This window comes from Gloeophyllum trabeum (assembly GCF_000344685.1).
Source record: "Gloeophyllum trabeum ATCC 11539 unplaced genomic scaffold GLOTRscaffold_00001, whole genome shotgun sequence".
NCBI lineage: Eukaryota > Fungi > Basidiomycota > Agaricomycetes > Gloeophyllales > Gloeophyllaceae > Gloeophyllum > Gloeophyllum trabeum.
In genome coordinates, this window is record NW_006920410.1 from 2,484,060 (window position 1) to 2,496,274 (window position 12,215).

The following is a 12,215-nucleotide window of genomic DNA, read 5'->3' on the forward strand; positions in this document are numbered from 1 at the left end:
TGCCCAGTGGAGGGCTGATCATGTCGAACGCTATGAGGGTACCTATGCAAGTATTCCGAGTCTATCGGGCTGGGCATGCATACGCGAACCCCTAGATGTCAGTACTGGTCTATCGATTTCAAATCGTACGGGTGGTACTGCTGCCGGCCCGACCGCCCAAGGGCAACTCGAAGGTTACCTCCCTCCCTTCTCCCCATCTCCATCCCGATGGTGGTACCCCGGCACGTCCCGCACTGACGCTGACGTGCAAGTTCGAGAGACTCTGAGACGGATCTGATGCAGTAATGTTGCCGGTTCTCAAGTCGTAAACTACGATGGAATTGCCGTCGGCCGCGACAGTCATAGGGGTGCCCAAGAATGGAGTGAACTCTGCTGATCCGCCTGAAGGGCTCCAGAATACGAAGAGGGCGGTTTGGTGGGTTGTATCGTAGACTGCTGATACATCGCCGTCATTCTGGATTGTCTGAAGTCCTGAAACGAGGCTCTTGTACTGGAAGGGTCCCAAGCTCGCGCCAGGGTAGACAGTATACGACAAAGAAGCATCTTCAGGTGCGTGTTCCACCCAGGCGGCGAACAGGTCTACAGTTTCCGGAGGCTGTTTGGACGTCCCAATGGCCGACCAGTCCCCGGTTTTGTTTCCACTCTGCACAGATAAGTGGACACCCTTCGAGCCCTCGTCGAACGTATAGCCCACGTTTCCATGCCAGATTGACCGTGCTTGCGTGAAGTTGCCGCCATCCTCTGGTATAGGGAGGCCATTAACCCACACTTGCCCGACGTGCTTCCTCTGATCCAGGACGGAGTACACGGGAGCGTCGCTCGCGGACTGAATGCTATTGACCATCACATGCTGCACGTCGTCCTCGAGGAAGAACCACGCCTTCTGCCAAGTGAGATCACCGGTGTCGGGGTTGGTGTAGCGCATGGCAGCGACGCCGACGGTGCCAGTTGAAGCGCCACCGACGAAATCTTCGACGCCTGTGTATCCGGCGTCGTCGCAGTCGAGCTCAGTGCCACCGTAGTCGACTGTTGTGCCGGGGATGAGATTCCAGTCCCATGCGGCCGCGATGTCCTCATACTCATCGCCGCGCAGGTACGTGTACAATGTGCCATCCGACAGATGGAAGCCAAACGGCTATAGATATCGGCACGAGGTCAGCGATGGCACAATAAGGATGAATGGAACTGCTGTACATTTTGTGAGTTCGTGCACTCAGTGGTTTTCGTCCTGTCCGAGAACATCTTCAACGTTGTCACATAGCCTGGACCTCTGTGAACCTGAGACTGGCATAAGCCATAGTCCCGCGACCGCGGAATGCGAAGTGCAGCTAAAGGCGTACCATGTAATCATTGTTGTAGAACATTCTGTTGCCGTACAGTTTACCAGCATTAGCATCGGTGGTGTTCTCTGACAACGAGTAATAGGCGTCGCGAAGAACACTCGAGTTCCAGGTTTCGCCTAGCTCCAGGATCTCGGTCAAGTTTAGGTTTATACTGGCAGTAGCCCTAGAAGAAGGCGTCAGCGATTGGAACACCAGAAAATGTCAGCAGAACTCACTGGCCGTCTGCTACAGGAAAGCTGATAAAGCGGGGAAGAGTGCTCTACACGAATGTTGTTGAGTGTGAGCACGGAGTTGGAGACACGGGGCACGCACGAAGTCCCAGTGGAGGACACCGGTAAGAATATTGCGATAGATCATCCACCGGTCCCCGTCGATCAGAGTTTCCAGGGCCTCCCTGCTTGCGTTCGTAGCGGCCAGTTGAGTGCCAGCCGCTTCGAGCTCAATGCCCAGGTCGTCATTAGTACTGGAGCCCTCGTCATCGTGTCAGCACCCCCCGCCTGGAGATCACCGCAGACTCACTAATCCTTTCCATAGTTGCCATTATACAGCAACCCTATATGCTGCCCGAAACTCCCATCCCTTCTGATCCCATCACTGGAGACTTCGTCATGGACCTGCACCTCGGCGTGGATCTTCGCGAACGCGTTCTGGACGAGGGTCGCGTTGCCCGTGCGCAGGCCCTCGTCGACGCCGATCTTGGCGATGTCGAGGATGTTCGCGCCGGAGACGAAACCCTGCCCGGAGGTGAATGTGCCATAGGCGCGCGTGGTGATGTGCGTGCAGTTGGATTGTTGAGTCGGGGTGAGGACGGACAAGGGCGAGGAGAGGAGCAGGCAGGTCTCGGCGACGAGGTTGGGAATGAGGATGACCTGTGCGTTTGGGCCCGCGTCAATAGTGGTAAGGTAAAACTGTTCGGACATGTACGTTGGAGAACCAATTGGTGTTCCATAGCCCGGGAGTGCCGCAGGGACAGTTCTTCTTCCCGCCGTTATACAGACAGTCGTACTCGGTGAAGTCATTCTGGAACCAGTAATCCATAGCTGAAGAGATGCTACTCTTCAGCTCGGTATTATTGACCCATTGGTCCCCGTTGGGTACTCCCCCGTGGAAGGCGGCAGCCATAGTACCTGTTCAAATGCACACGCATGATCAGAGCGGGAACATAGATGTTGGGTGTAGCCTCCACGTACTGATATGATACCAGTGGGTTGCTGCGGGCCAGTTCGCCCGCTGGGCATCACAGCCGGTCGAATAATCTACCTGAGAATCGGGCCATTTCCCGTCGGATCCCAAGGAGCTCATCCTGAACAACACCGGGGAGGGCTGTCAGCGAGGCGGCGATTCGAGTGATTGGAATGCGTACCAGAAAGGGATATTAGAGACTCCAGTGATGCCCTGTATGATCAAGGGAATGCGGCGGGAGCGAAGAGTCTCCAGGTCAGACTCCATGGATGAGGTAGGAGCTGCATTATCTGCTGACGTTGAGGTACTTGGTATGCCAGGAGCGTTCGGGGACTGCCCGTATTGACCTGTTAGTGCACCATCATGCGTGTGCGGTAAGAGACTGACCAGAGAAATTGACGACGCCTCAACCGGGATAAAAGGTATCGTACTCGTCACAATGTACGAGGAAGACGGAAGCGGGGATGATGCAGACGTGCTGATACTTTGGGCAGATGCAAGCGTGGAACTAGCAATGACCAACGAAGTGTACGACGCGGATGGAATCGATACAAGAAGCGAAGACGGATCAGAAGAGACAGCAGGGAGAGCGATAACACCTTGAGAAGCGAAAGAGAATAACGGGATAAACGAGAGACAGGCAAGGGTTAGCGAACCCTTTAAAGCGGATAACATGACAGACGAGAGCTGGAGCACAGGCAATCCCCAGTGCAGCTTTAGGCAAGAACCTGCACGTTTACGACACGGCTGACCGGGCTAATCAAAGCAGTCGGCTGACCAGTCATGATCAGAAATCCATCCGCATTGCTTGGCATGCATTGAAACCGCATAACTGCCACAAACTGGGCATTGCGGAACTGCAGAACAACATCAGTGAAGCCCGCCAATGCTTATTTTAGGAGACCTCGAGTGCTTACTTTGTTTGCTTGTCCGTCTTTCTGTCCCGATTGCTCATGAGCTTGATCAGGCTGGCTGTGCAGCAGATCTCAGATTGCCTCCCGCCGATCGGAATGCCACACCTTGCCCCGACCGGAACTAAGTACAGAACATGGTCCCGGATGCCTTCTCGCAAGTCCAGCACCATTGACCTCTCGCAGGGGTGGCACAGTGTCGCTGGAGATTACCAGGAAATAACCGAATTATTGTGATATATACAGGCTCGAGAAATATTGGGGTAATGTACATGAAGTCGATGATTACCCGCAACTAGTATCATCGGTGGGTCAGGAACATGTAGAAGGTCTGGGATTCTAACCGTCATCAGCGATAGACACAACGTCGTGCAAGGTGATGCCATAGTCGGAATGGTCAGTTCACATCCATCGGCACCATCGTGGTCAGTCGCTGCTTGCGAACAGGATTCGCCAGAGCACTGAGGTTTATGTCTCTGCAGGGCAGGTTTACTGTCAACTAGCCTATATACAATCGAAACCTAATCCACTCACTTTATAAGATCATCCACTGGAATACGCCCATCCGGTTGCTCGCGCGCGATCTTCGCGTAGCTGTCCAAGTAGGCCTGGTTAATATACCTGCAGCCGAATATCACACCTTGGCCGCCGTCCTTATGGATCCACATGAAGGGAACGAGAATATTACGTCCAGGCGCATCCATGAGGCCTCGCGCTTCACATTCCTTCCGCATTTGATCCCTGGTGTTCTCGAGGTTCGGAGGGGGTTGATCAATCAGCGCCGCCTTATCAATTTGGAACAACTTCGGCACTTTCTTTGGGATGGGAGGAGGCTCGAGGCCAGACATGAGGTATCGTAGGTGCTCCGCCGCCATACGCGTGTCGATGGACTCGACGTGGCAAGAAAGCGCTACGCATTTGGTGTCCGCGTTCTCCGGGTGGTTCATCAAGTTCATAACAGTCACGAGTACCACGTCGATGTCGGCCATAAAGTCTGCGTCAACGGTTAGCTTCTTAGCCAGCTTGAGGGTGGGCTGGTTGTTAGGGTCATTCTGATTACAGAGCCTCTTGTGGGTGGGCCTGGAGAATAACTAAGTCAGCAGGAACGGTGATCATAGCTTCTGAAACATCTCACCAGTCAGCCTTTTGACACTGCGGCACAGCGCATGAGCAAGGGAAGCTGGTAATTACCTGGCATCCTACGCACCTCTCTCGAGCAGTAGCCCATAGTTTTGCATCGAGAACACAATTTTATGTCCGCCTTGTTGTCCTTCAGTTTCCGACAATTGGCGCATTCCCAAGTCTTCCTGACCACAGGTACTTCCTGGCTCTCAGAGTCTTCAACTTCTTGAACTACGGCAGGCATATTGAAAACGCTGGTGGCAAGAATTGCTGTACTTCACGCAATATCGACGTTCTCCTTACAGAGAAGACTGATAGGCTTTTGCGTTGGGAACACGAAGCAAACAGTTATGCATTTGGAAAGTCCGCGGACGTAATACATTACTCTCGGCTAAATATACCCTAGTGTGGGTCCATATGTACGACGGCAGTCCCAAGATCAAGAATGAAAGCAATGGCTACAGATCCCACATGACGGTGGGGATAACTACAGGATATGGCTACAATAAAGGTCACGTCTATGGGAGATACGTTGGTTGTGATCATAATGTCCTTTTCGCCCCGGAAGCAGTCTGGGGATGCGTTGCTTGCGCTCTACTTGCCACCACTGGTTACATGCAGTTTGGCCAGTGCGCAGACAAGGGGTACGGCGTAGAAAGCATATGCTACGTACACCACTAGAGGTAAGTGTCAGCCAAATCCTGCGCGAGATAAGGATCAGCTTACTGATAAAGCCATTGCTGGTATTGGCAACGAGGGCGGGGGCACTACCGCCGGCCTTCGTGATCGTCTTGTTGAAGTCTTCTACGGCCTTGCCAAACCACATACGAATGACCAGGAAAGACGTCAAACCTAGAGGGGTGATAGAACTTAGATATGTACATAAGCGAAGTATTGGCGGTACCAACCGATCATGAACCCAAACAAGCCAACCCAAGCGACAAGACGCTGGATGGTCGGTCTGTCCAGCGCGGTCTCCATCTTTGGGCCGAGCTTGTGGCGGAACGAGGTCATAGAGAAGAGCAGGAAGAATAAGATTGAGAAGCCCAGTGAAACTGCGATGAAGGCTGGCGTCGTAGCAGTGGGTGCAGACAAGAGGTCCGGTGCATTATCAGGTAAGACGGACAGGTCTACAGGATGCGCTGAGTATGTGGGGAAATGCGCATAAGTGAAGAGAACCTACCATAGACAGGCGACAGCGTCGGAACTGTGCAAGTTACTTCGGATCCATCATTCGGCCGAGAGCAGGAACCTTTGCACAATGTGAGTCAGATGCTTGCGAGACAAGAGAAGGCACCAATTACCGAGCGCTCCCAGAAAGACAGTAGGGCCATCGATGTGTTGCGTTGAGTCTTGCGTGAGGGAGAGAGACGGAGAAACCGTCAACAATGCGACCCGGTCGTGCAGCATCACTGTGGGGGATAGGTATGCGAAGAGGGATAGCAGCAGAGCCGTCAAGGACAGTGCTGGAGAAAGGTAGAGCGTAATGAACTTGGATAGGCCAGCAATCATAACGTCTAGCGTTCAATGCGATTCTTGAAAGAGAGACGGAGGATTAAAGACAGTCGTAAAAGTCAAGACTTGAGGAAAGAGAGAACGAGAAAAGTGATCCTGCGACACCGGGCGCAATGGAAAAGCCAGCAGACGTCCATTGAGACTTATATACGGCGGGCTGTAGGTCCAGAATTCTAGCATCAATTACGGACACAACAATAAGACAACAAGGCGCGAGACCGCCGTCCAGCAAGAATGGGACAAGGAACAATGCACAAAGCGGTCTGATCAGTCTTGCACGTCGAAGCCGTGGTAACCAGGGTGCATGACGTAAGCAATAGCCGCCGTCCTTGTTCTGCTTTCGCGCCCTCCATACAACATCTTGAGCGTCGGCGAGCTTTTTGCTGGTGATGGCTTCCCTTGCGCGTCGGCGGGATTTGTCTGGTAATGCCATTACGACCCGTGCTTGTTCTAGACCGGCTATTTCATTGCGCACAGAGAAGGCTCTATGTCCCATCGGTTAGGGTGCCCTCCAGCCACAGGCTCCTCAGGCTGAAGTGGTCCAGGTTCCATCCGACCATGCAGTCCGAGTATCAGAGGACCACAGCCTGTAGCTTCGAGGGTCTACTGCCATGTATCACGGAGACTGGACCATGCTCGTGATTGGATTAACGCTCCCCTCCTATCCAACCGGCCACGGGATCAATCGCTTGATATGTTGTGCCGTCACAATCAACTGGTACATTAACCATGGCTCTGCCCACAAGGATAGCCAGAGCTGCAATGTCTTCCGGCAAGTGGCAAGAACTGGCGAAGGCGAAGAGAGAGCAGCTCCAACAAGGTATCCCTAAAGAATGGACCATTTCCCCGCGCTCGGAGTCCAATGTACTTCAGATTCCTGGCGAATGTGGGGTACTGAGCTCCCAAGAATTGGAGATTACATCTCTCTCAGACGTTTCCGTACTCCTGCGCAATATAGCCACTGCCAAATGGTCTTCGCTCGAAGTGACCAGGGCTTTCTGCAAGCGTGCTGCGATCGCCCATCAAGTGGTCAGTACTACGAGGTAGATTCACTATACGCTGACTGATCTCTGGAAACTCAGACGAACTGCTTGACCGATGCTTTCTTTGACTCTGCATTGAAGAAGGCAGCAGAGTTGGACGACTACCTTCAACGGAACGGCAAGGTGGTCGGACCCCTTCACGGCCTCCCTATATCGCTGAAAGACCAGTTCCAAGTCAAAGGGTACCCCACGCCAATGGGTTAGTCCGGACCTTAGACGTTATCCGAGCCGTACTTAGATATCGCAGGATACACCTCTTGGCTTGACAAGGTGGCCGAAGAAGATGCCGTCGTCGTCCAAATTCTTCGAGAGTCCGGTGCCGTGATATACGTGCGAACCAATGTACCGCAGACCTTGATGGTGCAGTCCAGTAGTGCCTTGAGGTTCTTGGGCTAACACACTCGTTCAGTGGACGGAGACGTATAACAATGTTTACGGCCGTACGGTTAACCCATTCAACACGTCCCTCACGCCTGGCGGATCCAGTGGCGGAGAAGCCGCGCTACTTGCTATGCACGGTAGTATCCTTGGTCTAGGGACCGATATCGGCGGGTTCGTTCTTTCATGAACATATGAGTCACAACTGGTACTTATAGTTGCAAACTAGATCGAGTCGGCTTCCCGCGCACTTCTGTGGTGTATACGGATTTAAACCTTCGTATCACCGCCTCCCGTGGTACGGGGCAGTCAATTCCCTGGATGGTCAGGAATCCATATCAACTGTTGTCGGGCCAATGTCGACGTCTATGAGTGGGCTTCAAATCATTACCAAGGCCATTCTGGACGCCAAGCCCTGGCGTAAGGACCCACAGGCTCTGAGAAAGCCTTGGGACCATGAAGGATATGCTTTGAGCGAGCACGTCGGAGGCAAACGCCTATGCTTCGGTATTATGTGGGACGATGGAACTCTGAAGCCACATCCGCCTGTCCTACGAGCGTTGAGGCAAGTCAAGGGTGCCTTGGAGGCCGCCGGACACTCGGGTACGGGCTATATTCCATGCATCCATTCATCCACGCTAATGGCTAGACAATTTCTCTCAGTTATCGATTGGACTCCTTACAAGCATGGCGAAATATATGATGTAACGGTATGCGGTGTTTCCCTCGCGCCCCGTTGTACTCTGACGTAGTCTATATCAGAGAGCCATCTGGTATGCTGATGGTGGCGAAGATTATGAAGCCTGTTTGTCGCCGACAGGAGAGCCGCTTATCAACTCAATGAAGCCGGGTGCAGATCCGCACGAAGTTGTGGCACATCGCAAGCCACGCGAACCGCTCTCAGCTTACAAGCTATGGCAGCTTCACAAGCAGAAGCGACGGTTAAGGAAAGAGCACCTTGACCGCTGGGAGTCTACGTCCTCTAGAACGGGTACGGGGAGGCCTATTGATGCCTTGTTGTGTCCCGTTGCCCCCTACGTGGCTGTCCCTCATGGCCAGACACGGTGAGGTATTCACGGGTCTGTGGAAGCATATATTTGCTCACACAGGCAGGGCCACAGGTCCGCAGTGTATACCATGATCTGGAATGCTTTAGATTATCCCGCATTGGCCATACCTGTGACGAAGGTGGATCCTTCTGTCGATACGGTTCAATCTCGAGAGCGATTCTTTAGCCCGGATGACGAGACCCTACACAAGCTGTGTAAGTGTGATCTTAGAGGCATCTTCTTTCTCTGAGGATAGATCCCTTCCTTAGACGATCCAGAGATATTCAAGGGAGTGCCTGTCGGAATACAACTTGTCACGCAGCCACAAGAAGAGGAGGCGTTGTTGGCGATGGGGCAGATTGTGGATGATGCTATCCGAAAGCCGTCTGAAACTTGTGGACTTTAGTTGGCCGTGTGTAATCGTGATATAATGAATATAAAACCTACATTTGGTTTCTGTCTTTGCCGACACAAGTTATGCAAGTTTCTGGGACTGTTACATCGTCAATGCCACAATTACCCGATATGGAAGGCACGGTACCATCGTTTCGGGCCTCCAGTTTTCGACTTCGACGATCGGACAGTGCACCTCCTACCAGACGCTGCACTTTTTGTAGCGCAATAATGGCAGATGCGGCTACTTTCGATGATGCGCTCGAGCCACTCTCACGACTTTCCGTGCTGGTAGCTGAACATCCGGAGTCCTTTGCAAGCGGGAGCAAAGACATTCGAGAGGCTGCACTCCACGCCACGAAGTGCGTATTCGACCTTGGTACGCTTCTTCGCGACACTTTCTTTATGTCCTCTAATTTCCATGCATCTTAAGCTTTGAAGACTGAAACTCCGTCCCAGAAGTATGTCGGTCAACTTCTTTCCTCCCTGACACCGGACCACGCTCCTCAGACTCGCTCTCAAGCGCGCGCCAATGGTAAACGAAAACGAAGCCCTAGTCCTTCTCTTCCCCAGAAGGGCGCACCACAAACAACACCGCTTTCCTCACTGTTCATTGAGGAAATGGACGACGACCAAATTTGGGCTCAACTGGAGCTGAGGGCGAAACATGTTTGCGAGACCCTGGAGGAAGCTTTAGAGGGGACAGGCGAACCGGAGGATAGCGGGGACGAGGGTTACGAGGAGTCGGATGATGGCGAGGCTGCTGGTGGTAGCGAGGATGATGATGAGAGTCTGGAGTTACAAGCCTCAGACGAAGACGTTTCGGACAAGGACGAGGACGATGATGAAGACGAGGATGAAGACGAAGAGGGCTCCTTGGACGAGGAGGCTATGGAAGATGGAACCACCGCCCTTCGAGATCCCTCTGATGATGAAGATGTGGAGGATGAAGAAGAGTATCTTTCTTTGGACGAGGTTCCCCCCCGTAAAGACAAGGCGTCTGCCCTCAAACCTCCGAAACCGAAAGTCGGTGGTCACCCCGAGCTGGATGACGGCTTCTTTGACCTTGCGGCTTTCAATGCCGAGGTTGAAGAGGCAGAAGCTCGCTCGGTTTCCAGAGGCACGCTAGGGGGCGGGGACGACGAGGATGACGACGGGGATGAGTCCTTCGACATGTTTGCCCCCGTGGATGATTTGCAAGTCGAGGAGGAGGAAGCTGTCGAGAATGCGGGTGGAGGTTTGCCTTGTCTTCTGACACCAAGCTATGGTATTGACTCGTATCGTACAGAGGCATATTATCAGGACTTCTTCGAACCGCCTGCGAAGGTTAAGACAAAAAGGAATCCTTCTCTGCCCGAAAAGAAGACCACCAAGGTACGGTTCCACGACGAGGTGCGAGTCAAGAAGATCAAAGCGAAAGGCAAAGGCCTCCCGGTGTCGTTTATGGATGATGTTCCAACTGATCTGAGCTCCGCTTACGAGTATGGTGAGGAGCTGTCTGACGAGGAAGATGATGCGGGAGGCTTTGACCTCGGAGAAGAAGAGTCAGAAGAGGACGGCGTTGACAATCCTTCCGATGAAGAAATGGAAGGGGACAGCGATGATGAGCTCGATACTCGGGATACTATGGAGCGTTTCAAGGATGATTTATTCGCAGAGGAGGAGGAGACACCTCAATCTGGTCCGTACAGTAAACTTTGTGCGCCGATGGCTTGACTGAGCGTACCTTATCAGATCTTTCTACACACGAGAAACGTATGGCTGCTCTGAGGGAGCAGATAACTGCTTTGGAAGCAGAAAATATCTCCAAGAAAGATTGGACTCTGATGGGCGAAGCTACGGCGAGGTCGCGGCCTCAGAACTCACTACTCGAAGAAGACTTGGAATTCGATCGAGTGATGAAGGTTGTACCTGTCGTGACGGAGGAGAGTGTGCAGAACCTTGAGGATCGGATAAAGGCAAGGATTCTGGAAGGCAACTTCGATGACGTGGTGCGCAAGCGCCCTCTCGACGACAAACCTTTCTTGCCGTCGCGGTTTTTCGAGCTTCAGGACACGAAGTCTAAACAATCTCTGGCGGAGATATACGAGGACGAGTACACAGCTGCACGAACTGGTGGCGTGGCCGGGGAAGATCGCGATGGTAAACTTCAGGCCGAGCACCAAGAGATTGAAAATCAGTGGGAGTCCATTTGCGCGAAATTGGATGCTCTGTGCAACGTGCACTTTACGCCGAAGCAGGTGAGTGGTCCGAGTGCAGGTTTCGTCAGGTATCCGACTGAGATGCTGTTCGTTACAGCCTAAAGCTACTATCTCGACCGTGTCCAACGTATCTGCTGCTACTCTGGAGTCAGCGCTTCCCACTTCGAAGGCAACCACCACTATGTTGGCACCCGAAGAGGTGTATGCGCCGTCGACCTCGGCCCCGCGCTCATCGAGTGAGCTCACACCGGCTGAGAAACGTGCGCTTCACAATAAGCAGAAGAAGAAGAGACGGAAGGCACGAGACCTTCTTGACAAGACAGTCGACAAAGTTGCGAGAGTGCGAGGTATCAAGGGTGTGAAGAAGCAGAAGGAGGAGGCGCTGAACAGTGTGGTGAAGAGTGGAAAGGGTGTCACGGTAATTGGGAAGAAGACGGATCAGAATGCGAAAAAAGGTCGTAGTAAGGGCTAGTATTGCTTGCCTATACTTACCACCTCTTCTGGTGCTTGCTTGTGAGTATACAATATTCCCGCTACCGTAGGTAGTGGGTCTTGGACCCCCCGGCCGTTCGCAGGTTTCCTGCGATCGTTTCAAGATCTACGCGATTTTTATTTGACACTATTTGGCTCTTAACCGTATATGGCGGACGGCAGGACCGGCACACGGCTTTGGACCAATCAAAGATGGGGTCCTCAAAGGACCCCGATTGTAGAACCACGTGGCATCTCTCTTTCCATCTTTAGCCAAGGTGGCGGATGCTGGTCAAGGGACTCAAGAGAACAGACATGACCTAGCTTGGGGCGTTGGAGATGCGGTCTCCAGGTGAAAGCAGCATACTTCAATGTCAGCTGTTTTACATAAATGTCTTGTATACTCAGAACCTGAGGGAGGAGTGAGTGGACATCTCTTCAAATCGTTGAGGTGAATGCTCAGTCGGAAATCATGGCTGGAACACAACTGCTTTCGCAAAATAAATATATTAGTATATGATGCTGCTCAGGATGTCAAGTTTTCAGCTTGCTACCAAATCTTATCTATGTCTACGGTAGCGGGCTCTGCCGCTCGCACGGCCCTACC

General features: G+C 52.7%; 5 protein-coding genes across 5 annotated transcripts; 2 read left to right on the top strand and 3 right to left on the bottom strand.

Annotated features, from left to right (window-relative positions):
• Positions 1–118: 118 nt before the first annotated feature.
• Positions 119–2,792, bottom strand: GLOTRDRAFT_113321 (polysaccharide lyase family 8 protein; the record flags this gene model as incomplete). Its single annotated transcript, XM_007862919.1, has 9 exons — positions 119–1,135; positions 1,195–1,278; positions 1,341–1,506; positions 1,559–1,602; positions 1,656–1,806; positions 1,863–2,212; positions 2,268–2,470; positions 2,534–2,646; positions 2,707–2,792. 9 exons carry the CDS (start codon positions 2,790–2,792, stop codon positions 119–121), a joined length of 2,214 nt encoding a protein of 737 aa, XP_007861110.1.
• A 957-nt stretch (positions 2,793–3,749) lies between these two features.
• On the bottom strand, positions 3,750–4,123 carry GLOTRDRAFT_109139 (uncharacterized protein). The gene is made up of 2 exons (XM_007862920.1): positions 3,971–4,123; positions 3,750–3,912 (listed from the first exon to the last, which is right to left on the bottom strand). The coding sequence occupies exons 1-2, from the start codon at positions 4,102–4,104 to the stop codon at positions 3,834–3,836; spliced, it is 213 nt and encodes a 70-aa protein (XP_007861111.1). The 5' UTR covers positions 4,105–4,123; the 3' UTR covers positions 3,750–3,833.
• A 764-nt stretch (positions 4,124–4,887) lies between these two features.
• GLOTRDRAFT_68732 (uncharacterized protein) lies at positions 4,888–6,282 on the bottom strand. The gene is made up of 5 exons (XM_007862921.1): positions 5,863–6,282; positions 5,742–5,810; positions 5,467–5,688; positions 5,285–5,410; positions 4,888–5,235 (listed from the first exon to the last, which is right to left on the bottom strand). Exons 1-5 carry the CDS (start codon positions 6,068–6,070, stop codon positions 5,153–5,155), a joined length of 708 nt encoding a protein of 235 aa, XP_007861112.1. The 5' UTR covers positions 6,071–6,282; the 3' UTR covers positions 4,888–5,152.
• A 553-nt stretch (positions 6,283–6,835) lies between these two features.
• GLOTRDRAFT_31579 (amidase) lies at positions 6,836–8,949 on the top strand (the record flags this gene model as incomplete). Its single annotated transcript, XM_007862072.1, has 9 exons — positions 6,836–7,102; positions 7,156–7,315; positions 7,364–7,476; positions 7,526–7,668; positions 7,724–8,097; positions 8,158–8,204; positions 8,257–8,558; positions 8,616–8,758; positions 8,813–8,949. The coding sequence occupies 9 exons, from the start codon at positions 6,836–6,838 to the stop codon at positions 8,947–8,949; spliced, it is 1,686 nt and encodes a 561-aa protein (XP_007860263.1).
• A 218-nt stretch (positions 8,950–9,167) lies between these two features.
• On the top strand, positions 9,168–11,755 carry GLOTRDRAFT_135411 (Mpp10 protein; the record flags this gene model as incomplete). Its single annotated transcript, XM_007862922.1, has 5 exons — positions 9,168–9,315; positions 9,370–10,173; positions 10,225–10,617; positions 10,671–11,176; positions 11,235–11,755. The coding sequence occupies 5 exons, from the start codon at positions 9,168–9,170 to the stop codon at positions 11,607–11,609; spliced, it is 2,226 nt and encodes a 741-aa protein (XP_007861113.1). The 3' UTR covers positions 11,610–11,755.
• Between the last annotated feature and the right edge of the window lie 460 nt (positions 11,756–12,215).

What these genes read in the sequence shown, in the direction of transcription:
- GLOTRDRAFT_109139 (XM_007862920.1), bottom strand. Translation starts at nt 4,104, where the DNA reads ATGTGGATCCATAAGGACGGCGGCCAAGGTGTGATATTCGGCTGCAGG. An exon ending in CCAGTGGATGATCTTATAAA is followed by an intron (nt 3,913 to 3,970) that starts GTGAGTGGATTA and finishes CCTGCCCTGCAG; the next exon opens with AGACATAAACCTCAGTGCTC.
- GLOTRDRAFT_68732 (XM_007862921.1), bottom strand. Translation starts at nt 6,070, where the DNA reads ATGATTGCTGGCCTATCCAAGTTCATTACGCTCTACCTTTCTCCAGCA. An exon ending in TGTCTTTCTGGGAGCGCTCG is followed by an intron (nt 5,811 to 5,862) that starts GTAATTGGTGCC and finishes CATTGTGCAAAG; the next exon opens with GTTCCTGCTCTCGGCCGAAT. An exon ending in CTTGTTTGGGTTCATGATCG is followed by an intron (nt 5,411 to 5,466) that starts GTTGGTACCGCC and finishes TCACCCCTCTAG; the next exon opens with GTTTGACGTCTTTCCTGGTC.